At 38.9% G+C, this 27,422-nt stretch overlaps 1 protein-coding gene across 2 annotated transcripts in view; it reads left to right on the top strand.

Annotated features, from left to right (window-relative positions):
• tmem8b (transmembrane protein 8B) overlaps positions 1 to 25,916 on the top strand; it is a 39,902-nt gene extending 13,986 nt beyond the window's left edge. For both annotated transcript variants that reach the window (XM_020652246.3, XM_065948748.1), the window contains exons 6-13: positions 619 to 1,001; positions 9,081 to 9,177; positions 9,659 to 9,782; positions 13,253 to 13,395; positions 14,769 to 14,947; positions 15,664 to 15,810; positions 21,563 to 21,679; positions 24,793 to 25,916. In XM_020652246.3, the coding sequence (XP_020507902.2) occupies positions 619 to 1,001; positions 9,081 to 9,177; positions 9,659 to 9,782; positions 13,253 to 13,395; positions 14,769 to 14,947; positions 15,664 to 15,810; positions 21,563 to 21,679; positions 24,793 to 25,128 (1,526 nt within the window). In that variant the 3' untranslated portion in view covers positions 25,129 to 25,916. The remainder of the gene's footprint in view (positions 1 to 618; positions 1,002 to 9,080; positions 9,178 to 9,658; positions 9,783 to 13,252; positions 13,396 to 14,768; positions 14,948 to 15,663; positions 15,811 to 21,562; positions 21,680 to 24,792) is intronic.
• The last annotated feature ends 1,506 nt before the right edge of the window (positions 25,917 to 27,422 follow it).

Raw genomic sequence — 27,422 nt, 5'->3', positions numbered from 1 at the left:
TTGGATTATGTATGTCGTGAAACGTAGCATGTGCTTTATATATATAAGTCTTTCTGGTATTACACAGATTTCTTTGTCTCTACCAAAGTTAAATCTGCTGCGAGCCTCCAGTATGTGGTGTTCCAGTATTTTGAGCGCTTCAACTGCCTGAATGGACATCAAAATACTTCAAACCTTTTCTGAGACAACTCTATGCAAACCAGGCTGAGCAAGAGAAGCCTTTGAAATCCTTTCCCCTTGGGGATTGAGAATATTTGATAGTACTTTGCCAGTTGCCATCAATGACCATTTTGCAGTGAGTTGCTTTGTGTTGAGTGAAAGCATAGTGTTTGCAATTACTGTGAATCCTGTCTCATTAAAAAGCAGTGTACAGAGCTGAAACCTTTATGTTTACAGCACAGGAGCCCGCCAAGGGGGATCATTCCAAACATTTGCAGAAGATGTAGCTTCTTATAAAACAGTTGAAATAACTATTCCCCCCCCACCCCAGTTTGCTTTATTTAATAGGGAATATTAACACAAAACGTTGAAGGCACGTTTTTAAATCTACAATGTTTAGCTCATGCAGGAATCCGTCTGATTGATTTCCTTTTTTTGCTTTCTTCCTCCTCCGACTAGATTGCTCCAAGTCCAACCTGTCAAAGGACCAATCGCAGCCCGGCTCCTCCATGAACATGCCTCAGTCTTTTGGAACAGCGATGGGTTTCTCCCTCTCCGACACGATGTCAATGGCCGCCCTGCCCGGCCTGTCTCAGAATGCCAGTCACCTGCACAGCTCCGAGGACAGCATCATTTACCTCGCTCCTACCGCCGACACCAACAAGTGCTGGCCAATCCGCCCGACTCTGCGCAATGAGCTGGACACCTTCTCTGTGCACTTCTACGTCTTCTTTGGTCCGAATATATCGATTCCACCCGACAGAGCGGCCGTGTTTGCAATTAACCTGATGCCCGTTTTAGACAGCGGAGGAGTCCTCAACATGGAGCTCAAACTCAACATGGTGAGACCCTCGAACTGCATCCTTCCTGCTTTCAAAAGATTATCCATGATCCGAAAAAAATCATGATTTCTTCAAATTATATAAAAAAAGGGACATTTTCAATCATAATCACAAATACAAACAAATTACATTTTTTGTCATCAAGATGCTTGAAATAGCTATACATTACTTTCAGTTCTTCAGCTGAAGATGCAGGATTAACCATTTTATACAAAATCTTGATAATGCTTCAGAATTTAAGTATTTTGTACAAATGCTGCCTATATAAGTAAAAAATATTCATAATGGGTTCTACATGGATACATTCTCTTTCAAAATGTTGGACCGTGGTCTGTTGCACCTGTAGCTTTGAAAAGCCTTTTAAAAGGAGATAAATGTAATCTGTAAAGTAAATATGAAAAAGTTATTGCAGGATAAACCCCCTGCCACAAAGGGTGAATAATTGGGCTCACAAAGCGTCTGGCTGAGCAGACCTGCTTAATATGGATGCTCTGATGGTCAGAGGCTTTGCTGTGGGAGCTGAAAAAAGTTCACAATGAAACAGGCGCCAGTGTTTGGGCTTGTGTCATATGTCTCTAATTGAGAGGGGATAGAATGCAAAAATCAGCCAGACAGGATTGGAAATGTCTTTGTTAAGCTGTCCTTCAGAAAGTGATGGCATTAGGATGCACCTGCAGCCACTCGGCAGGTCTACTGGGAGCCAGAGACTGAAGAGCTAAAGGCTGGCAGATGGGCTTTTAAATGTTTCACCCGTAATAGAAAGTGAGCCAGCCAATGTTGAAACTACTTCAGTGTGAAATCTAAAACTCTAAAGATTCTTTGATTGTTCAGTTCAAAGGAAAATCCTGACATTTTTGGGAAATATGCTTTCTTCACTCTCTCTCTCTGGGAGTTGGATTGAGATCTGTTTCATCTCCCTGCATTCACAAAACATATTGGTCAGGGATATTTTTAGCCTCCAAAAAAGGAGGAAAATACTCACCACAAACAAGCTTCAAAACAACCTCTGAACAGACTTTGTCAGGGGACTGTTTTGTTGACGACTGTCTCTCACTTTTCAAAATGACCCAGTTACTTTTTATATCGTTTGCCAGCAAGCCGGCCATTTCTATCCAAGAATCTCCTGAATTTACTCATATTCAGATAAATGTGAAAAGACAGGATTGATGAAGCTCTGTGAAGAACTTCAACCACCTTGTAGTTTGTTAGTTACTTTATTTGAAACTAAATCGTATACTGATATCAATATACAGAAAATGTGCAGAGCTGAAATGATTTGATTATTTATTGTTTGTAAAAATCCAAAGATGTTCCACTACACTCTTTAAACTGTGAACATGTGCTGGTTTCTACAATTTCTCTGGTACCTAAGCCGGTCAAGGTTTGGACTGTCCATGAACAAAACGTTTGAAAAGGATGTCAGCTTTTTGGCCCCCCAAAAATATTTCACACTGGGAAAAATAGAAAACCTCAGGAGGTGAAACAGAGGAGGATACAGCTCCCAGGACAAAAAGACAAGCAGTAGATAGAACTATCATGTATACAGAAAAAGGCAAACAGAGTAAAAAAAAGTATTAAAACTTAGAATTTACAGATAGATGTAGATTTTAAGGGGTATTTGGAAAGAGGACATGCCAGATAATCACAGGAAAGACAAACACAAGTGAGACAAACAAACAGAGAGAGAGAGAAAGAGAGAGAGAAAGAGAGAGTATAACATGTAAACTAGGTAGAGATAGGGGAGGTTGCAGCCCCTGGGGGAAGATGATCCAGATCAACATCAGGATAAGACTCTGACATCCAGTAGAGAGAGAAAGGTTACTGCTTCCAGACTTTGTGATAAGATGGGCTAAACACATCTTTCATCTCCACTGAACACACACTGATGAAAATTGATAATCAATCTGCTCATCTAACCGCAGGTGAGATAGCAAACAGCCTTGTTTCCCAAAATGTCAGAAAAGAGAAAAGATATTTGACTTTTAAGGAAATGAAAATGATTGACTACAGCTTCTTTTATGGCTTTCTCAGTGATTGCTTGGTTGCTGTGGCAATTTTTAAATAGAGGCAACTCTCACCTCATGGAAAGGTTGTCTTTCAACCCTTACTCTGTTGAGTTTTCGTGTTCTTTCTTACAGGTGTGCAGCCCAATCAGTGTGTGTAGTTGGTAGAGTTTGGCTTGGCGCATTCCTGTATGATGTTACAGAGACAGTCTGCTGCGATGCACCCTGGTCTCTGTGATTTTTCATATGAGCAGCTAGATGTATTCTACAGAGATTCTGTCATCCTACATTATTCTACGAACAGATTTCTCCCCCCCCTCTCTGTGGTGATCTGTCACTTGCTTGTCACAGGAGCAGAATCCAGTCAGCCGTTGCTGGTGGGGGACTGTGGCAGATTTGCAGGGCTTTAGGAGACAATAGCTGGAGCTGCTTGTCTGCCTTGCATCACTCTGTGTGAAAGACGGAGAAAGGAAGGCAAATGGCTTTTTCTCACACTGATACCTCAGCTGGCAGTGGATCACTTTAATCGCTTTAGATCTGTTTTATAAGATTTCTTTAGGTCGGCCTCATGCAGAGACAGAAAATGCTCGCTCTGTGTTTGATGTAAGACTGAGACAGTATCAGTGTTTGCCTTAGCTTTCTTGTTGACATTTTTTTTTTGTTTTTTTTGCTTACAGTGACTCTAGACTGGTCTCATCAAATGGCATCTAAATTACACCAAACGCATTCAGTCATTTTGTGTGATCACAATGCTTTTTCTGCTTTTTGTGTGACATTGTGAACATGCAGTCTCTTCTCACTTATGGTATATTACATATGTTACGTTATTTATCTTACAAACAGAACTGAACTGATGCACCTAAGACTTTTAACGCAAAAACATCATCTGTTCACAACTCATTCGTTTTGTTGCCTTACCAAAAACTCTTACTGTTTCAGAGTGTGTTTAATATTCCTACAGTAATGAAGACAAACCATACAACTGAAACAATCGCCACAAGGAAACCCTGTGAAAGCTCTCCTGACTTTGTTCTATCCTCAAAACACAATGCCATTAAATTACATGCAACAAGCTTCACATTCATAGGCAATACATGCAATGTCTGTAAGTTTAATTAGGTTTTTAAACAAAAGGCAGTCCTCTTAATATGCCAAAAATACATTTAGTGCGCCCCAACATTTAAACACTTCTACCCAATGTCTTGGCACTTTAAAAAAAATGACTAGACAAAGGGAAGAAGCTTTGTTTGGTTGGTCTATCTCTACTCTATCTCTAAGGCTGAGCCCAACCACCTTGAAGAGGAAAATCATTTGGCTGCTTGTATCTGCAATCAGATGCCCCACATATCATGAAAATAAGTGAGAGTTAGGGTTAGCTTAGCAACATTAATATGTTCAGAGAATGACATGCTCAGCTGCCATGGCCATGTCCTTTAAGATTTAAACATGTCTAATATCTTTTCGTCATTATGGTCTCCTCTACCTGTAAATTTAAGTGGAAGGTTGACCCTCTTGGTTGGTTGGTTCAAGAGGCATGCATACCAAATGGACGGGGAATTTCTGAAGGTTTTTAGGAGGTGCTCTAGTTTAAATTTGAGCTTGATCAGATTTATACTCTAGGAGGACTTTATCCATGTATGACCCCTGGAAATTGACAAAATTCACCTACATTTCCACTTTAAATGTAAACAGTGGAGTTTCTGTTGATGTTAGTGTGTGGCTGTGTGAGACTTTTTTAGCTCTGGAGATGATACTGTACAAATGCCTGCCAAACTGCATACATTGGATGAAACACACTGTGCAGGGTAATTGATGAAAAATATTAAAGAGGCACAATAAAGGCATTTGGCATCACCCCTTTTGTATGATGCATGACTCATATAGAATTTAGATCTGAAATTATCTCCACTTTGCTGTGTGTGAAAATTAAGCTTTTGAGCAGATTTAGACCCTCAAAAATGTGATTCATTGGGCACACCTGGATAAACTCTTTTCCGAACGAAACAGAAAAGGACCTCTGTACCGTTGATGCTTTTACCCCCAAACAATGAAAAGAAAAACAAAAGTTAGGCTTCTTAAGAAATATTTGTCCGGATATTTTTCTATAGTTCTTTGTTTCAGTTGGTAACCTTGAGCATCACATTTCTGGAAGATAGCACTCCTGATTGATTAACGCCTCTGCCACTCACGTTCCACAACCAGGACTAACAGCTGCATAATGGATCAGGCTTATAAATCACAAAATTAAATGTGATTGATGCAGCAGTATTCACAACATTGTTACAAAGTGCTCCCAAGTAAAAGCAATAAATAAAGCCCCAAACAAGATTAACTTTAAAGTAGCAGACATTAATTTAAAATGGGGCCACAATAGGACGTGAACGTACCAGAAGAATAAATTTAACAACAATGCCCTGACAACAGAGAGGTACTAATGGCAGGTTAATAGACGGCAGAGATGCAGAGTGCAGAGGAATGGTCAGAGGAAATTACACGAGGGCTGGAAGTCAGATAGAGACTGCAAAGTTATCAGTAAAATCTTAATTTCAGCTCTACACACAGAGAACAGAGGGATTTTCCTGTTATCTCCAGCACATGAACGGTTTAGTGATAAATTTGGCAATAACCAGACACATCACATAATAATCATCTTTATCCTGAGAGCGTCTTTATTTCTTAATTTCATGCTTTCTGCTGAAGCAAGGTGGTAGGGGACATGTGACATGGAGACAGGATTAGATAGAGATTGAAATTGTGCAGGTACAGGATATTAGTCAATACAATTCTAATAAAGGGCTGCATGGTGGTGCAGTGGTTAGCGCTGTTGCCTCACAGAAAGCAGGTTCCTGGTTTGAATCCCTGTCAGACAGGGCCTCTCTGTGTGGAGATTGTTGTTCTCCCTGTGCATACATGGGTCCTGTTCAGGTACTCCGGCTTCCTCACACAGTCCAAATACATGATTTTTAGGCTAATTGGTAACTTAGGTGTGAGTGTGGCTGGTTGTCTGTCTCTATATGTCAGCCCTGTGATTGACTGGTCAACAGTCCAGGGTGCACCCTGTGACCCCGAACAGGAAAAGCGGGATAGATAATGGATGGATTGATATTAATAAAGTGAACAATATAATTTAATGGAGCTAAAGTATTAGAAAAAAGACTTTCAAATTTTGGCTATATAGCTTTCCCATACTGATTTGTTCTTTCAGCCCTTAGCAAATAAGACATTTCCTGGCTTCATCCAAGCCGGGGATTTTCACAACGTAAATGTTTATCTATTTCTACAAAGACATGGGATTTAATATTTTAAAAAGCATCCTATTAAATCCTTATTTATAAGCTGCACATCATTTAAACACACAAAGCCTCAAGTCGTGATCTGTGTAAACCATTTCAGGATCCTGATGTCCCTGTGGCACTTAATCTCATCTTGGGGGAGTTTTCTTGGGTGGGTTGAAGTAAAAATGTTCCCAGGCTTTTCTATTGTGTTGATTTTATGAGAGAAATGATATAACATCATATTTGTGTCACCTTTATTTATACCCCCAGCACATCAGTTAAGGTGAGAATATGCTGTTTTATTTATTGTTATTGGTATATTGATATTTTTGGCTGGATTTCTCCCTCTGTTCTCAACTCTTGCATCGTGATCTTATCACACATGATCTTCTGTGTGCCAGGAGGAAAAAGTAATGAGTTTTTGCAGAACGGCAAAAGAAAAATCTGTTTCCTTATTTTTGTTTTTTTGTTTGGCTCGGCTCTCAAATAGGTGGCAAGAAAGCGCATTACAAGTCCGGAAAGAACAGAATTTAGTCCTAAAAGAGTCACTCTGTAGAGTTCTATCTGGGCAAGGAGGAGGGACAGTTTTTGAGGGAATTTATTTCCTCCTGTCTCATCACATTGTGTTCCTTCTCCATCATACAGGTTTGATAGGGAAGTCTCTGAAAATGTCAGCGACAGTTCTGTCATTGTGAATTCTGGGCTTGATTGTTGCAGAGATAGATTACGGTACGAAGGCTCCCTGGTTTTTACATATGGACAAAAATCCACCTTGTACGGTAGAAGTGTTTGTGTCTCTTTACCCACATTTAGAAAATCTAAATCAACTGCAAGACAATAGATTCTCGCATTCTTGAAAACAGAAGTGAACGTGATTGGACGAAAGGTGAACACCAAACAGGTCAAGTTTTTATGATGGGAATAAATTGAGATTGAATGTCTCTCAGTCAAAAAACAACCTTTTTATTATTCAGTTTAAGCTTAATTAAAATAAAAAGCTTAAGACATATAAAAATGTAACCCCCTGTGGGAAATTAGCAGTAGAGACCTAACCCGGTTCTGACCAGGCTGTAAACATGTTTTCATTGTATTAGGCCTATTAGGGTTGACTCACTTTTGTAACCAGCTTCTAGTGACCATTTGAGGAATATTGAGGAGCATTTCTTTACTTTCTTACTTACTTTGGCATTATTTCTTAAGACTTTGTATTTTGCTTCAACAAACACTGTGAAACCTGATTGTGGTCCTTTAATAAATAGCCAGAGAACCTCAGCCAGGACATCAGAGGTATTCCAGCTCTGAGGGCCATAAATGTGTGTGCCATATTTCACAGCAATCCATCCAATGGTTATATAGAAACATCAACAGAAAATTACAAAGCATTTAACGACAATAGAGAAAAAAATCACAAGCTTACCAAAGTAAACAGGTACATCATCTGATTGGGAACTATGACTCTATGCAAAATGATCTCCATCAAAGAAATGTTGAGATATAATAATTAATGGTTTGAAACTTTGACCTGCTGTCATCAAAGTTGGAGTATTTTAAAAATATTGGATACACGTTTTGTAAAAATGAATGTAATATTTCATCAGTCAGAACAAAAGGGATGAACAAACTGACAGAGCCATGTTGCTAGCATGTCTACCTTTGACTGAACTCTTTGACTTTATGACATAAACTCTTTATGACCGTTACTCCAGCATTGAATGAGTCTCTCTCCTGAGTCCTGACCTTGTTGCAGCATTTGGGCATAGTGACTGGGTTGCCTTGGTAATCCATCTATGAGTATAACTCACTCAAACTTCAATCTTCAAACTGTAGAAGGGCAAAATGGACAAAAGTGTGGAGGAGGTTGGAGGGAGGGAGTAACATGAAATGCCAGTAGGCGTGATTGAGTCTTACTACCAGGAGAGTGGAGACCAGATGGTGAGTTTAGGACGCCTGAAATCTCAGCACCTGGCAAACTGTTTGTTAATCAACAACTGCCAACTCCGTGCATATACATTATGTTCATTCTGCGCTGGAGGTGCAAAAGAAGTCTTCTTTATTCAAGAAATAATTGCCTAAAGTTATCCCCGAACCACCGAGCACATTTCCCTCTAGCCGGTTCGCAGATGACCATAATGTGCTACACTGTGTTCTGTAAAGTTGCTATCTGAAGAAGGATGACTTTTCCTGTCTTTGACTGGCAGTTCCAGGTAACTTAATTGGACACTTTTCACAATAGTTGTAGAAAACGCTTTGCTGCACCTCCTCCTCCTCCTCCTCCTCCTCCTCCTCCTCATTCCCCAAAACAGAGACACTGTGAATAAATTAGAAGGAGTTTTGAAAGTGTCAAATTTGATGGCTGAGTGAACACGGATGCTTTCTGAACACTTGCAGTAATTTCTGTCTTCCATTTGTGTTCCTGTTTCTCTTTACTGATACACCAAATTGGACTGTAGTGCTCTCCTTTCACCCCTCTGCAGAATGAGCTAATTTGTATAAGCATATTCAGATCCCAACGCTTGAATAATTCTCCAGGATTTTTTTTATTATTTTTTTTAATGCATGAGCGTGTTAATGTTTAATTGATGCTTTAAGGAGATAAACTGCCAACATCTTCATTAGGTGCCCGAGGCAGACAGGGGGAGAGCAGTTTCACTTGATTTGTTAGTTTTAAAGTTTACTATCTCTCGGCTGAGGGGAAATAAGAGCCGAGGTAATCATGGACAGTGTTAGCTCTGCGGTATGATGGCAGCAGATGGTTGATGGTTGGACAGATGAATGACATTCCCTTATGTTTCCTCCTGCAGTCTACACTTAGAGGAGCTAATGTCACAGTGTTTGGCTGCCTGAACCACGGGATGCCACTTTTCTTACGAGAGAACTCATCACTGAAATGTGAATCAGGTACGTCAAACTTAACCAGGACTATAAGTGTGAACTCCAAACTGTTGCAAACGCTTTCTTTTTGACAACATAAACCCCTTTTTAGCTGTTTTAACTCCATGAACCTTGACTATCATACATAATCAACTACAATTCTTTTGCTTAAACTTCAGCTCACAGTTCAACTGACAAAAATCTTTTAGATTAATCCTTCAGGGAATTAGCGCTGATTTCTTAACCTCACTCCAACAGTTTATGTCATTCTATAATCTACACATGGCTGACATTTAAACCCCTTTAGTGGTTGAACTTCAAGCAAATCTTTGACACATCATACTTCACCATTACTCTTACTCCTTAATTGTTTTACCTGCAAAACCTCCTGAGCAAAAACATTATTAATGTAACATTTTCTAGTTTTTTATTTTCTTTGTTTATAGCTATTTTAACGTCAAATATTCTGTCTTAATTTCAATCAATAAATTTTTTCCTTACGTTTCAGAATCGGAGTCTGGGTTTTTCCTCACTGTGAACGCCTCTGCCAATATCACCAAACTGAGGATTCCCTACCCACAAACTGGCACCTGGTACCTGAGCCTGCGCTCTCTGTGTGCCACTGAACACGGGTGAGACAGATTATACTATTTCTGCAGCTCTGCAGACTTTGGTTTTATCCTACAGTACAAGCTCAGACTCTGCTTCACTGTTGAACTTCACTGAACCTCATGAAGTTGAATTACTTATTCATCATTAATATTCATCAAAAGAAACTACTGGCTTAAAGTTGTTATAAATACTTTGAAAGTTACTGTACAGAGAAAAAATAGTATTCACATATTCACAAGAACTTTAGTAGACACCACTGTCATGACTCTGAGCTAAATATGAAGCTACTGTCAGGAGCTAGCTTAGCATAAACTAGCATGGCCCCGTAGAAATCTGTTCAAATGTGTTTCTGCTTAGTGAACTACAGAGTAGCGTTTTTCTTCTTCAAATGTTTGTGTAGGACTATTTGTGTTTGTGTTTGTTTTGTGGCTATATGAGATGGTGTTGTGGTCTTTGCTTTCATGTTGTGGCCTTTGTGTTTGTCTTTTTTAATGCGGCTGGGGTTTTCCTTTTTGCAAAGTGTTTGGATATGCAATTGTCAGAGACTTACCGACCACAGTAAAACCTTTCTTACAAGACAGACCTGGCCAAGCCATCAGCCGTAAAACAATTCTAAACATTTTCAATATCAACTTTAACAAGTTTGAAATCACACAATATGAAACAGGTTTTCAAATAATCATTGGCCTCACAATAAAAACCACCTGTGTCAGTCACTACATTATTTATGTTCCTCTTCAAAGTGTGAAGTGATATCAGTGAGCCAGAGGTTTCTTTTTTTTTTTTTTTTTTTTTTTTTTTACAAAAAAACATGATGTAGCAAAGATAATTTGAATTTGACCTCAATCACCAATTTAGAGATTAAATAACAAAAGTGTAAACTATGCTTACATCTTGAGTTTCTTACGCTGAACAAGCCAGTCTACATCCATCTTCTTAATTTGTATTCTCCTAACTCTAATCAAGAAAATGGTTCAGCGTAATTCCCAACGTTTTAAACTATTCTATACAAATGTAAGTATGGTGTACATTTTCTTGGGAAGTTAACCCAAAAAGACTTCAACACATCATTTACAAGCTCAAATTGACTGAAACCAGCTGAATGAGTGTTGCTCATAAATCTTTGACAGTCTCATAATCAAGTCTTTGGCTTGGTCCCAGCGCCCCAAATCAACCTCTCTGAGACAATATTTGCTGTCAATTATAGCAAGACAATTGCAAAATAGGACATTCAATATTTCTCAAAAACTCCTCTATTTATAACAATCCCTAGTTTGTTTACCAAAATTAATAATTGAGTGCTGCAGTGAAGGCTGGCTGTTTAAAGAGAGCAGACTTCCTCATTCAGACACATCCCCTCCCATCTGTCACGCACCAGATTCATTTAGAATTGGCTCCATAAATGTGTTTCTGGTTCACACCTAGCATATGACAAGGGAGGGGGGTAGATTTTTAGGTTTAGGAAGCAGATTTTTGTAGTTTTAATATTTGCATATTATGCAATCTTAATACAATTATACAAATAAGTCTAGTCTGAAAAAGAAAAAAAGGCCTCAAATATAATTTATCATTTTGTAGGGCATATTAAATACCTGGATATCTTTTATATGTGTCCAGTATTTATCTTGTTAATGATATTGTATCATCTAAAAGATGAATAGTGAAAGTATTCTTTTGCGTCCGGGCTTCCTTTGTCATTCATTTTTTGTCAGTGTTAACCATTCATAGAAGAAGAAACATTTAGTAAAACAGGCTGTGTGAGATGGTAGTTATTCCATTCATTCTGTTACTCTTGTTTGTAAAAGATAAGATATGGTATTCTTATCTCTATCTGCCTCCACAAACAATAAGTTGGACCTTCTCCTCTAACAATCGTTAAAACATTGTGAGACATACACCAGGTGGATAAAACATGTCCATGAAGTCGTTCAGCAAGAGTTTTTTTCAACAAGTTCTTCATGAGCTCTGCAGCAGATTGAGCTGTTTGCTGAATCTTTAATCGCACCAACATTTAAACAGAAGGAAATTAAGCCAATTTTTTTTTTCTCCCTCTGACCACTTGGGAATCCCAATTGAATTTGAATAACAAATAATAGCAGATGGTGTGGGACACGGTCTCGTCCTCACATGAGAGCACTGCTGAAGCAGGAAAATGTGGAAAACATAGACATCGCGACGTGTCAGATTCCCTCACATTTCACACTCTTTAAATCAATCAGGTCTGTGAATGGTAGATGCGCTTCAGCACTACAATTAAGTTGATTGATATGATCTAAAAATAAAGAAGTGAACAGCTGTGACAATTAAAAGGAACGCTCTGGAAAAAAGGTGAATAAAGACATCTTTTACCTCCTGGAGTTTCATACTTTGTGACGGATTGTATACAATAGCAATTAGGAAAGATACAAATCCAAGCACACACATGCATGTTTTTTTTCTTCACTGTAGTGTCAATTATACATGGATTATGTGTAAGTAAATCTACAGTTGTTATTTATAAAAAAACAACCTCTATGGGAACATGCATTCTGAACTCATTCCAACATGTGGTTGAATTCCCTAGAAATAAAAAAAGATATAGACATGGAAGGTTAATTATGGAGTTCTATCTTTGTGAAGGTTGGGAACTGTGAAAAGTTCCAAGTCGGAGAACCTATAAGTGAGATACATAATGAAGCTATACTCCTAATGCACAGAGATAATTAGTTGAAAATTACATTTACAATTGCTTTATGAATTGAGAGCTTGAACAAGTGCAACAAAGTTAAGTTGTCTGAAATGAATGTTTGATCTTCAGAGTGCTGGGATGATATTAGAGATAGAGGAGATCAAAAAAAAAAGAGAATAAGAGACTACTCCAATACTACTGTAGCTGCTCTGTGCGATTCCATTGGCTTTGATTGAAACATCAATGTCCTCAAGCTGACATTCACAAAATTATTGATAAGTTTAAAGTCATGCGTGTTTACATGTCCATTAGGCGCTTGAGCAAAATTTGACATAAAGCAATAAACACAAAAACAGCTGAGGCAGACGTGAATGTTATTCGTTTTTTTTTGTGTTTTTCCATAAAAGGAGCTGCACAAATTTTAGATTTTGACCCAATAGTGGTGCTAAGTGAACAGTAATGTTTCAAAAGTGTTGTTTTGGTGCATCCTTAAGGGGCCATGAATGTGTTGACCTTGTTCAAATGGTTAAAAAGCAAAAGCTGTCAAAAGCTTCTCACACAAAAAGTGGTCTTCATTTACAAAGGATCATAAGGATTCATCATCAACATGAATCTGCATAAAGTTTTTGAAGATATTTAAGACTGGAGCAAAGTGGTTCAACTCAAAGAAAGACTGCTATCTTTTAAGCCATCCCTGTAGCCTGGCTGAAACAACTACCCCAAAATAAAAGCAAGCCAGCCAATGTCTACTCTAACAGAAGTCAAATGTACCTATGTGTGATTTCCCCATGCTAATGTTAACTCTGTCTGTGACTTCTCCAGATTTGAAGCCTGCACCAACATCACCGCTGAGGTGTATATGCGCTCATACCTGACTCCATGCATCAATGACTGTGGGACTTACGGACAGTGCAAGCTCCTGCGCACCAACAACTACCTTTATGCAGCTTGTGAATGCAAAGCAGGTAACGGTTCACTTTCAAGACCATCGTATGTTTCCGCCTCACATGAACACATTTTTTTTCCTCTTTGTTTTTTTTTTTTTTTAATTAACCCACCGTCTAAATATGAACTAGATTCAGATAAGGTTATCTTCATGCGTCTTTTAAAAAAAAAATCCTATTGTGTGCCATGTTGATATTCAAATTGCATTCACGTTAACAAAGCCGATGTAAGGGAGTCAGTCACTCACAAGGCAAGTTGTTTGCTAGAAGTGGAGACATAATTGGATAAATATGGTTTGTACACAACAAAGCCTTAATTATTAATCAGGATTTAATAATTACCAAAAGTGTGACCATGAATTAGTAATTGGAAGTGACTTTCAGCAGTCAAAAGCTCTTCTTGCAGACGAGATAAGATAAAACTTTCTCAGAGGAAATTGGGTCATTACTGCCGCTGAGAATGTCTAATTTGTGGGAGAATACATCACCCCCAGTGACAAGAGAAATGGAAGAGAGAGAGGTGTGATGGCACAGGTCGTTCTACAGAACTGAGCTGACAATATAGCATTGAAAGAGTATGTATAGCTGCTCAATGATTCATACAGTAGGCTGGTATTAATCCTCTAATAGAAGCCATTTCATTAAGACAATAAAACAGGCTCGTAATTATGAACAGCTTTTCAATAAAAAATGAGCTTATGAAACTAAACAAAGCTCGTCCTCTGAGGCTTTTTTAAATCCTGCCTTTGATCTTCTTTTATCGGAGCCGCTTTCTCTTCCGTTAAATTCATTGTCATACTTCACATGTGTGACTGCTTCCTGGCAGGCGCTTTGCATTCAGCCGTTTGCCCTTGGCCCGTCTCACACTTGCAAACCCCTCCGTTCAGTAGTGCTCACGAATGCTTAATGCACACTGTCTCATCCAATATAGCACTTGATAAGGATCCAATTCAAGTGGAAAAACGGGGATGTTTTAACAGTGGACGGAGCTCACACCAGGAGGCTTTATCGACCGCGATAAACAACTTCACACAGATCTGTTTTTAGTTATTTTTCACTGTGAAATGTGTGTTTAAAAGAAAGGGCTTACAAAGCATTCATCTTGTTAAGAGATAAATATTTTATCCATTTTAAGAGATGTTTGAGATTGTAAAGAGCTGAGCTTTGGAGACAAACTGATTCATCTAACATAGAAATACTTCTCATCCATTCAGTCACAAGGTTTAAGAAGACTTTCTGAAAGTTTGTTTAGGGTTTAAGGAAGACGAACATCTCATAAAGGTTTTCCAACTTACAAAGTCTGCACAACACAAAAATAATTTATTCTAGATCTCTACGTTCCTAGCTCAACACACAGTACAGGACTCATATGTGTGTGTGTCTGTGTTTGTTAGGCTGGGAAGGCTGGGGATGCACAGACAACTCCGAGGCCTACTCCTACAGCTTCCAGCTCCTCTCCACCCTGCTGCTCTGTCTCAGTAACCTGATGTTCGTCCCTCCTGTGGCCATTGCCATCCGAAGCCACTACCTGCTGGAGGCGTCCGTCTACATCTTCACCATGTTTTTCTCCACTGTGAGTGGTTGCATCGCAAAACAGAGTGGTGTATGGTTTATCCTCCACTTTAAAAAAAAAACCCAAAATAAAACAGAGTTGACCTATAAAGTATTTTTGGGTCTGGTGCCAGCACAAACAATCAGAAAGCTGCAAACCTGCTTCATCTGCAGCCAACTTCACTGACATTTCAGATACTGCAAAAACAGTGCATCAGGCTCAACTTTTGCTGCAAGGACATTTGTACTGTGTTTGCACATACAGATTCTTAGTAGATTACTTGTATCGTGGTAAATCTTTATTTCTGTCAGAACATTTCCGTTCTGTTTACCTAATGACAAAAGCCAAAAACAGTTTTGCACTCTTCTGTTACTCTCAAGATGGCTTGTAAAACAGACATCTTATTATACTTTTTAAATTTTGGTTGAAATTAAAATATTGGATAAACACTTTAACTATAATTTTGTTTAAGAAAGAACAAGTTAAATGTAAAAATAAAAAAAGGAAATGCAAACATGGACATGTTTTTTACGCTGTGAGACTGGTGGTTATAATAAAAAGACCAATTATTGGCTACATTTAAATCGAAACAAAAATACAAATCACTTGAAATGATTTGAAAAAAGACTTGAAATATTTTCAAACTCTATTTATTATTTTATGTCAGCTATATGGAATATTTTTCTCATACCTCTGATTGTTGGTCTAACCACTTCCTTTCCACTCTCTTCTGACAGTTCTACCATGCATGTGACCAGCCGGGTATTGTGGTCTTTTGCATCATGGAGTACGACGTCCTGCAGTTCTGCGACTTCCTCGGCTCGCTCATGTCAGTATGGGTCACCGTCATCGCCATGGCCAGGCTGAAGTCCATCATCAAACAGGTAGGAAACTACAGTCACTCCACTCTAAATCATGAAAGGAGGGTAAAGAATCAAACCTTTAAGAGCTTACAAAAATGTAGTTTATTTAAGATCCGTTGGACCAACATCTTTACTTTAGCAAAACTTGGGAGCTTGTTTTCTTTTATAACAAAATGTAAGGTGACAGTGAGAACACTGAATAAATGAAGTGTTTAAAGACATGAAGATGTTTGGAAGTCGGAGCTCGTCTTGTAAAGCTGTGAGCATGTCAGTATGTGTTTGAAACAACTTTTCTTAAAACACTGTTGTACATGACACAACATAAAAGCACAATCGGACACAGATAAATAATTTCTGCACTTAAAATCTGACTGTCACAATACAGGATTGTGTTGTGCTCTCCTGAATGGATTGTACTGAGCGGGATGGGGCATGTGAACATGTGCAAAAAAGCCATCGTAAATACTGCCTGAATACCAATTTAGAAAGAACGTTTAAGTGTCATGCATTCACACTTATCAGGTAAACATTTGACCAATCCCATGGAGCTCTGGATCCAGGGCCAAACGGGAAAAAAACTATGGATGAAACGACTAATTCCTAAGAAGTGAAGCCAAAACATTTGGGTCAAATAAAAAAATCAAAATTCACATCAAATAACATTTTCTTAACTTCTTTTCTGTCTTTAAAGTTAGTTCTTATGATGCTGATTAATTTTTTTACTGTTAATTCTTTCTAAAAAGTTTATTTTTAATTCATAATCTAATGGTATAAAATGGGTATTATACAATGATTGACAGCGCTGGCTCGTAGCAGTGTAGAGCACAAACAAAGAGAGGAAATGTAATGAAATGAAAACTGAAGAGTCAATGAACTTCCTAAAACTGAGTATCTTCTTCACAATGACACAAAAAAATCTATTCTGCTGTTGACTGTTCCGACCTGGGCGTTCTTTGCTCTTTTATCTGTAAACTGAATGTATTTTTGGGTTAGTGGGGAGGGGCAGGACATCAATAACGTGGCTCCACAAGCTGCTCTCCACTGTGCTGCTCAATATGTCAGCACCGGTCTCCAGCCAGTAGTTGTCAGCTACCCTCAGGTTAGTTGGTGTCAATTTGATTGTGAAAATACCTAGCAAAAGCTGGCACTCGCTATGTGGGGGCAGACCGAGCAGCACTTCTGTTTTTCAAATGACTTTACAGAGAGGAGAGAAAGACATTGAACATGGGAAGTACACATGCTGAACAGGAGAAAGACGTGGACGTGTAAGTCGTGGTTAATAGCACGCTTGAATGTCGCTTCTCATGTTCATCAAAAATATTGTAAAATGTTTTCTCACATTGCAGACTTTTCTCACATCTCTCAGGTCTTCTGTGAAGCTGTAACACCTTTTCACACTAACTCACAAACACTTTTTGGGTGAAACTGAAACATAGGTGTACTAAAGTGCAAACACTTAGCTGTGAGATCATTTTAAAGTATTTCCACTTCCTGTTTTATAATTAACTGACATGATTTATTCTTGTATCTTCAACGTATATGTTACCTGCACACGATACTGTCACAGAAACGCAGAGCGCGACAAAAAGCCCCACCCATAAAAGGCTCTGATTGGCTCACTTGTCTATTTTAAGAGGAAACAAAGCCAATCACAGGAGCAACTCCGGACCATTCTTACTTTGTTTGTCAAATTGGAGTAATAAGTGACTCTGACGTCTGGTATCAGCAGACATCTTGTGGCCATAACGAGTGTCCACCGCCATGTGCTGCTGCCTGGCTGAACCTCAGCCGAGAGCTCCGACATGTTGGTGGTCGACAACTTGAGATAAGCCCTGAAGCAAAGAGGGATTTAGGGAGTGAGGAGAAGATCTGTGGAGCCATGAAGAAGAGCTAAAAAATGAGTTCCACTTAAGCCTCAATTTTAGGTCATAAATGAAAAAAATCAATGTGTTAGAATAAGCGGTGCGTGGTGCTGAATTCTCCGGTTGTTGACATATTGCGGTAAACACTAACAGATGCACCTTCTCCCTGGGTCACTCCCTGGCTGAGCACCAAGATGGAGCAGTCTCAGGGAGAGAGAGAGTGTGTGTGTGTCAGTATGTGTGTCCATGTCCATAAATGAGTGAGGGAGGAGGAGAAGAGAGGGTGGAGCAGTGGGAGGGAGGGAGAGTGTACGAACATCTGCTGTCCTCTAGAGTTTTCATTTTTGCTGAGCACTGCAGTACGCAGTCACTAATCAAATCGCACATGTCAGGACTGGCAAGTGGAATTGTGTGTGTTTGTGTACTAGAAAGAGACAGAGTGTTTGTGTGTGTGTGTGTGTGTGTGTGTGTGTATGTTTGTCTTTGTGTGAATCTGTTTGTGTGTGTCCATCACCACAGCAGCAGTAAAGAGTGGAGGATCCATAACACCTGTTTGTGTGTTTGTTCATGACTTTTGGACCTTCAAAGGTTTGTAGTGCTCAGAAATACGTCCTTCACAGCTTTTTTTGTTTCAAAAACAGAAGAGCTTTTGGACATTTGGTCATCTCAAATTGCTGAAGGTCATACATCAAAATTATATGAATAGCAGAATAACAGACTTTTTCCTTTTAACTTGGATCTGAGCGTTAGCCCTCTTTTATTGACCAATTATAAATGTCTGTTACAAAGAAAAACTGGATTCACAACTACAGCAAATAGACACGATTGAGTTTTAACCAGAAAGTTGTATTAAATTAATTATATGCCAATTAATAACTTTATCCATTCTACTTGCTTCATGTATAAAGTTCTGTTTTTAGAAACTGAGGCCTGTGTATGTGAGTAAGGGAACAGTCCAGTGTTTATTTGGATAATTTTTCCTTTTTTTATTTCATTTGCACATTTCTTACTCATGAGCCACCTGAAGTGTGACTTTAACTTTGAGACTGTAACGCACATTTAAAGTAAGTGTAAAAGATTCCAAGAAAAATGTAAATGGTACTCTTGAAAATGAATGCACAGTAATGGGAATTAACCTGAGACTTGATGTGTTCTTATTATTTATTTTATATTACAGTATAGATGTATATAAAGTTTCTTTAACTTTTTTTTTCCCTCACTTGCTTGTTTCTAATGCACTTATGGTGCTGTCATATTGTCAAAACAGGCATGACATATTTAGTTTTAGTTTTTGCTTTTTTTTTTAAACATCGTTGATACTTATAAAAAAACATTTAATATGAATGAATAAATAATAACTTTGGCTTCCCTAGTGGTGAAAAACTATTTCTCAGCCGCCACAGACTTCTGCTTAAAGATGCTGCACCCTTCCTTGATCCAATCAAATACATTTACAAGTCCAATGTTACAATTACTGATAATAATAAATGCCTTAACACACATGAAAATTGCAACAAAATGCTAGAATGATTGGCTTGTATGTTCATTAAATACTTCTATGGCTTGTAACAAAGAATGCATTCAGTCACTATTTTCAAATGGAGGGTTATTCCATGTTTTTACATAATACTTTAAATGTTCCAGGGCTGCAGAATTGGAACTCTAATTATGCATTTAACACAGTCCTGTTAATTAGTTGGACATGAGTTCAACAAATCATCACAGGCACAAAAAAAATTAACAGTGCATGCTTAAAATGTGAACAGCCATATTTCATGAAGGCAAGTAGACGTTATATTTCGGAGCAACCTTCCAACAGCCAATTAGCAGAGTGTGCAAACATATCAAACCAGAGCAAAGAGCTTTGAAAGCACATGTTGACTTCTCAAACACAAAACAGGAATAAATCACAATTTTCAATAGATTGTAAAGCACACATATTTAGCACAAACTGTAAGCTAGTATATTCAGTGCATACTGTTCCCAAAGTAAAGAATATATTTTTTAAATATTCAACTTTCAACACAGCACAGCCCTTGTAAGACATTGTGTAGTAACATTGGTGTTCAGCATGTTGTACTGCAGCCCCTGCACAAAAACAGTATAATTCTATATCACTGTGTATTGTTAGGCGTGAAAATATATGTCAGATAAAAATAGACTTCCTAAGAATTTTCCAACCAGCTCATCCATCACAAAGACACATAATGATTTATTACAGCGGAACCCTGCCTGTGAGCACCCATGCATTCACTCCTGTGTATTATACATATGTTATCAAGCATGTATACATGCATTTTGGGTTGCTGCTGTGTGATCCAGTTGGTGTAGCTTGACTGATGACTGGTGCTGCACTGAGTCCTCAGGCTGCACCACGCTGCTCCTCTCCTCTATGCTCCTTGCCAATTAGTCCTGTTCTCCTGCAGACAGGTCATCCCTTCCCTGCAGGAAAAATTCCAGATTCCTCCTCTCGCTCCCCGCCAAACCGAAGAATGCAGACCTCAGGCATCCTGTGTAGGCAAAAGTTCTCCCAGAGCATGTGGAGCACAGCATATTGATTTTTTTCCCACTCTATCTATTTTATATCCTGTGGCTTTATGTCAAATTGTGAGCTCGATTAGAAAAAGTTAAGATGGGTTTATATATAGCATAGACCCCCCCCATTGTTATATTGAAGCTCGCTCATGCTATCACTCTGCAGGAAACCTAAAATACTCATTGTCCACATAATGATTAACATTTTTTCAAAACTCCAGTTTATTTTTCTTTATCTTATTGTCAACAAATACCAAAACACAAACAACCAGGAGTTAAGATGCCTCATTACTTTTTGACTTCACTCTTCCATCTTATCTTATCCCATATAGAGGATAAAAATCTTTAAGGAGGGGCGCTGGTGGCCTAGTGGTTAGTGTGTGCTCCCCATGTACGGATGCTATTGTCCTACAAGCGGACGGCCCAGGTTTGAATTCACCTTTGGCTCCTTTGCTGCATGTCATTTGCCACTTTCTCTCTCCCTGATTTCAAACCCTATCCCTGTCTTTTCTTTCCAATAAGGGCCAAAAATAACTTTTATGAATAATGAATAATTATTCATTAAAAACAGGGTACTTTGTCTAACAACAACAGTAAAATGTGTATTAGGGGGCTATTTACAGCTGCATATTTACACACATATATTTACACACATGTGGTGCTCCTGTGCAGTTTTATCAGACACAAACTAGAACATATTAGAAGTACTAATTTGATGTCTTTAATGGGATTTATATCTCCAGCCGTATCCATTCATTTACATGATTTTCCAAACTAACTCTCTGGCTAGTCTACATTAAAAAAAAAAAACATCACACTATTTACAGCATTCAAGCTAGAGTTCATGATGCATTATCACAGTAACTAGTGCCAAATAACTTAAAAAAGATATTTCAAATCCTCCTCATTGTACTACTAACTTGCCTAACCTTTCTGAGCTGACATTCGCCCACAACACTACAACACTATGTTTTCAATGAATAATATTATTCTTTTCTTTTTTTCCTGCCGTCTGCTTTTGTTACATTTCATCCTTGAAAAGCAGCAGCTGTGCTAAGAAAAGAATGACTTTAAAATCCCCCCCAAAATCAGGACACAGGTGCAGAATAAAATGAAAGTAAAATAGTTCCACATGTAGAAACTGGCACTTTCAAAACAGAATATTTGTGATGTTACTGCAAAGCTTTTTGTCACCATTTCTTTCATCTTTCTTGCCTTGAGGAAAAAAAAAGGACAATTTTGACAGCATTCTTCTCCCCAAAAAGCAGTGATGTTTTCTGTCCTGACCGCAAAGATATCTTGTTATTTACTGCGGTTGAATTCCGCCGACAGTGTTTATGGGGGGGCTGTTATTGATCCGTTTGTTTCCTGTCAAGGTGCTGTATCTGCTGGGGGCGATGTCTCTGTCCATGGCTCTGCAGCTCGACCGTCACGGTCTGTGGAACCTGCTGGGACCCAGTCTGTTTGCTCTGGGCATCATGGCCGTGGCCTGGGTAAGGAAAACACACAAATTTACTGCACGGAAGACAAGAAATCTACAGCTCAACATGTGCTATTCCATATTTAGTTAATATGCAGTGGAAAAAAGAAGCCTCTACACTTTTTATTCCTCGTTAAGAAGTATGTATGAGCATGAAAGATCAAATTTAATTAAGTAATATATCAATTTCAGTTTCTTAATCCTGTATTTCAAGGATTATAACTCCCTTTTTTACCCAAAATGTTAATTCCTGCACTGTGTGAACAACCGGTCAGGACAGGATAGAAGATAATTCAATTTAATACATAATGTCGACAAGCTTGTTCAAACATGCAGATGAAATGTGTCAGCACTTCCCCTCCATTGTTCCTCGTGCCACTAAGTGTAAAAAAGGACTTAATCCATCATTTAAGCTCAGGGCTGAAACATGGGGCTGGAACATGTGCATGGCTAAAAACTGTGGCTTTCTGACCAATAAAGCTATTTTACATTAGCATGGAAGGAGCTTTAAAAGTTTTGCAGCCTGTGGGTATTAGTCATGGGTTGTAGTTCCATTATAAGTCAGCTTGTACTTTCACTGACTCTTCTCCCAGTCATAATGTGCTCCCTGAACTGAGAAGATAAAAAAATAATAGTCTTTCAGGCAAGGTTCTTGGAGGGGGGAAAAAAAAAATACCTTTAACACCAAACCACTGACATGAGTTTCAAAAACAAGGTTTGTTGCTTCCTCAGAGAAGGCTTTGCTTTGAATAAAGTGTGGGAGTAGTCGCTCTGAGATTTATCTTTGTGTGAGCTGGAGGATCCTAGAGAAACTGTTGAATAGGAAAAAAAGGCTTTAAAGCCACCATGTAAAGCATCTAGAGTTAGCAACAAAAGGCGGAGACGGTATATGTTACTATGGAAGAGATTTGTTTATTTTAAGCTCAACAACAGCGCTTCAGAATTCATACACACATGTGAAGGTATGTGAGGATTTATGTAAAGCTGTTTTTTCAAAGGCATTGACGCATATGTAAATCATTTATAGACGTTTGTGTCACGTGACAGATTAAATGTTACTTCCTATGGAGATGAACCAAACACTATCTTTCCACAAAAGTGAATTCTGCACAGCAACTTCTCCATTTCAAATCCCAGTTTTAAAGACAACCCTGGGTTCATGCTTTGATGACTTCGCTCTCCATAATTTATCAGCCGTTCAGTATAGCGTAGGTCTGCGTTTCAAGCTTTCTCTTCTCTGTCTTACGTTTTCCTACAAGAGCCCTTTTCATTTCAGAGTGTCATGTTTCCACAAAGCCTGGCATTCTGGATGTTCCCAGACACAACCGAATTAGATCAGTCAAGCGGGAGGGCACGGCGCGCCTGCCGCTTTGGAGGGGTGTCATGAACAGTGAGAAGAGGGGCAGAAGTTCAAATCTGTCAATGCCAAATATCCCTGAGTCTTCAAACTAAATGAGGTTCCTGACGTATGCATTAAAAGTCAACCCCACACAGAAACGGTTTGTTGTGGAGCTCCAGAGGGATTTGAAGAGCAAAAGCACATTTCATGTTTTTCCTCACTTGGCTTCACATAGATTATTAGTCCTTAACCCAAAATGTATTCCTCATAATAACTCAATCAAAGTTATTTTCTTGCTCGAGTACATGTAATTATTTTTGTCATTCATGAACAGCTTACATTTCCCCCGACATCGTTGGGATGCTATATTGTAATGTTTTTTGGGGGTTTTTTTTGGTGGGGGGGGGCGACAAAATAAACCAGGCAATCAGTGTTTATGAAGGGATGAAAACAGAGACTGAATGAAATAATGAAGCACTCTCTGAACACTGTTTAGGAGGAAATGAAATGTCCAAGTCTCTCTGTGCCAGCAACTCTAGGCCACTTCCTGAAAAAAAAAACAAGCTCATTCTCTGTATTAAACAAATAGAGACATCATATCCAGTTACTGCCAAACACAACATGAGCATAGATTGCAAAATAGCCAAAGCAATGGCTATCAAGTCACTGATGACCAATTCAAACCATCTATCAGCTGATTATGATCATTGTGATGGACTTTTATGCTGTAGCAGTAGGCATGAATACAAATTTCAGACAATAAAAGTGGATTTATGAAGAATCCTGTCCCTCTGTTCCTGCAATCAAAGCAAACCGCCTGCTGCTCCCTCACTGAAATCCCATCAGTCTGCATGTGTGAATGACTGCTGCCTGTATGATCGCCCACTTCAATATCCTGTTTCTACATGACATGCATTGATTAAATTAAAGAAATGAGAACATTAAACACAAGGCCTTCGGGATTAATTGCAAAAGAAATAAAGTGAATACTGCTTTATTAAATGGGTCCCTTAGCTCTTTAATAACTTTATCGAGATAAATTGATACCCAAGTCTTTCTCATCAAGTTTCATAGAACAGTCTGTTTAATTTGAGACTGATCACAGGGCTTATTGCATAACCAATCAACTGGATTTTTATTTTATCTTAATTTGTCATAATAGCAAAGACAGCATTTCTGAATCTCACAGTTTCTCCTAGGGACATTTTTCTGTATTATTCTGCACTTAACTTCGACATTTTATCTGAATAGACAAAGCTCAAGAGGAAGAGTTATGCTATAATGTACAGACTCGAAAAGAAACACCCGACATGTCTGGACATCACCTTTTTACATGTTCCTGTTTGCAGCCTAGAGGAGTTTATTTCCAGCTTAACTTTATAGTGAACAACAGGTTCTATGTGCTCATAAATAAGGTTAATATGGATCAAATAGGTCAATTAAACTCTGTGTTTTAAATTACTGGCACTGTACTGTATTTTTTTCTGGAAAATTATTCTGTTCTTAAACCAATTCCCCTCGCTTACTCCCCTTTTTAATGGTACAATAACTTTCTGTAGAAAATTTAACTGTCCATGTATTTACCAACAGAAATTCATACATAAAATGAGCTTTTTTAAGAACCCTCCTTAAAGGCAATGGTTTGATTTCCATGCTGAATAAAAAAGTGAAGGTTCCTTGAAAACAGAGTTATTTAAGCCACAGTTTTCTTTTTCTGCATACTTTATATAAACAAGCTTAAATGTTGAAGTTGAAAACATTGTTTTGCGCGTCTGTTTTCCTGTCAGACTGTGCGCACCATCCGCCGGCGGCGATGCTACCCGCCCACTTGGAAGCGCTGGGTGTTCTTCCTCTTCCCGGGCACCATGATCGCCACGTCGGCCGTGGCCCTCTACGCCTTCGTGGAGACTGAGGAGAACTACTTCTACATCCACAGCATCTGGCACATGCTGATAGCGGGAAGCGTAGGCTTCCTTCTGCCGCCTCGCGCAAAACCCGACGCCAAGGTGACCCCGCTGAAGCGAAGGCGGGGTTGTGGCTATCAGCTGTGTGTGAACGAGCATGAGGAGCTGGGCCTGGTGGACCCTGCCATCATCTCCATCAACAGCATCTGCACCAGCTGATAAACTCCACACCCCCCCCCCCCCCCCCCCGCCTTTTACCTTACGGACACTTCATTGCCTTCTTTTACTTGGGAAATTCACACACGGGAAACTAAGCCACAGAACTTGAAATATCAATGTAAATACTTTACTGCAGATCTGACACATTGGATTTCTTTCTTCTTTGGGTTGTACTTGTCATGGTAACTACTATCAATACAACTGTAATTATTATAATCTAAAGTTGTTCTGATGAATTGTGGGTGTACAGTGACACACTGATGTTTGTGAATATGTATTTAAAGTCAAAGCTGAAACACTGCTGCTATCTGACGGTGACTGTAAAACTGCTTCTGTTGGTTATTTATTGGTGGTCTTGTAAACAGGCCAATTATTTTACTGTGGGGGCACAGAGGAGGGGCAGACGTGGGAGGGGAGGGAGGGTTATCAAGGGCACGGCTTTTCTGAAATTCTTTTGAAATATATATCTTTTGCACTGAGACACAAAAATGTTATTCTGTACATTTTTATAACAATATGAACAGTGGGCATCACAAATGTAAAACCTAGTTGTTATGTGGAATGTTAGACATGTCTTTTTGCAAATGCAATGTATCGCTTTTACACGAATGTGCTGATTTTTCTCATGGGGAACAAATCCAAAGTCCAGCTGCCTGTGGAAAGAGAAGAAGGGGAGGCACGATTATTCCTGAGACCTCAAACCAAGACCTCACCTCCCTGTTCTTTCCTGACAGGACCATGTGTGACACCACATTCATAAACAATAAATGTTTTCTTTCTTTGCCTCAGTATGCCTTTTGCTTCAGTATAACTTCTGCTTTCTGGGCTTTTAAACATAGTGCAACTGTTGAACCTCCCACAAAGACATCATATTGCAATTCCTGCCCTAATGGAAGCGTGTGGTACTCAGACAGTGAGATGAAATGCTGTCAACAGCGTCCTCCCAGGAATAGAGCGAGAGATAAATAATTCTCCTTAGGAGCAGCAGTATGAAGGTTGCTTCAGAGAATCTGTGGTGTCTCTCTTACATGAGGAAAGAGGGACCTTTAAGACTCCTTGCTTTGTGCCGTATTAGACAGGATCCATTAGCAAGCGCTCAGTATTTTTCATCCTGTGGACAGTCACTGTCTTATCAATTTATTGAAAAAAAGATAGATGAATAACTCCATTCTATTTTTGATGTACACTAAACCACTAAGATTTGAAGGTTTGGCTGTACTCAAGCCAAAAACTGAAATGAAAGGCTCACAGTGATAAAGCTAACATGTAAATGTTTGAAGAATGTTTGACGTCTTAGCTTGACATGTTAGCTTGCTAACATTTGATCAGCTAGTTAGCATAAACATAACCCAGGCTACAACTGAGTCTGATGGGAATGACATGTTTTTCAGGCACTTTTAAAAATAAGCTAAAGCAAAAGATAGAATCATACTGTTACCTGATGATGGCAGGATGAGCATCAAAGTGATTAAAGTTCATCTTCAGAGGACCATGGATATGTGTACCAGCCTTCATATCCCCCCTTAGATTTTTGAGTAGATATTTAATCACATTAAAAGTAAGTAAAGGTCAGAAAGAAACATCGCACAGCATCTGGGATATCTGTGCCAATCTTTGTGCTCATCAATTTATTCAGAAGATAAGACGTGATGTAAAAAAACAACGTGGAAGTAGCAGATGAAGCAACAGAGTCTGCTACACGACGCTATAATGACAATATTTGCCTTTATATGAATGCTATGTGTGGTCCAACAGAACGACAACATCAACAAAAGAGCAGAGAACAACATACTGGCGAACAAGAATATCCTGCGGCGTTTTCCCATCAGCCCACTAGGACTTTCTGCAGAAAAAACAGTAGAGGTCTGCCAGGGCGTCCACAGATACAGCTCCTCCGGAAAATATCCTGAGTTTTTCTGGAGATTTCTGCAAGTGTGAAAACATTATAAGCTTAAAGGGGAATTTTCAACTACTATTTGAGGGTATCCACATAAACATTACTTAAGAGGCAGACATTTTATATCTAAAAAAGGGAAAGAACAGGTCAATTGTAGTGATATGTAAGAATGCTTACACCCACACCTTCAGTCTGAGGACTATATCAACATTTATTATTCAAGGTTTGTGAGCAAAGTATTTATTCATAGGGTAAGATAACAGAGAAAAACATGTATTCCTTAGTTTGACCAGAACTGCCCTACTGCAGCTTATTATGCATCAGTTCTTAGCTTGCAGTGTTTCTATTGAGCTTTGAAAAAGCGGTCAAAGAAGGTCACATGAAGGTCACATGAAGG

This window comes from Labrus bergylta, chromosome 2 (assembly GCF_963930695.1).
Source record: "Labrus bergylta chromosome 2, fLabBer1.1, whole genome shotgun sequence".
Taxonomy (NCBI): domain Eukaryota; kingdom Metazoa; phylum Chordata; class Actinopteri; order Labriformes; family Labridae; genus Labrus; species Labrus bergylta.
Note: the sequence above shows the minus strand (reverse complement) of the source record. Positions and strands in the feature narration are given on the sequence as shown.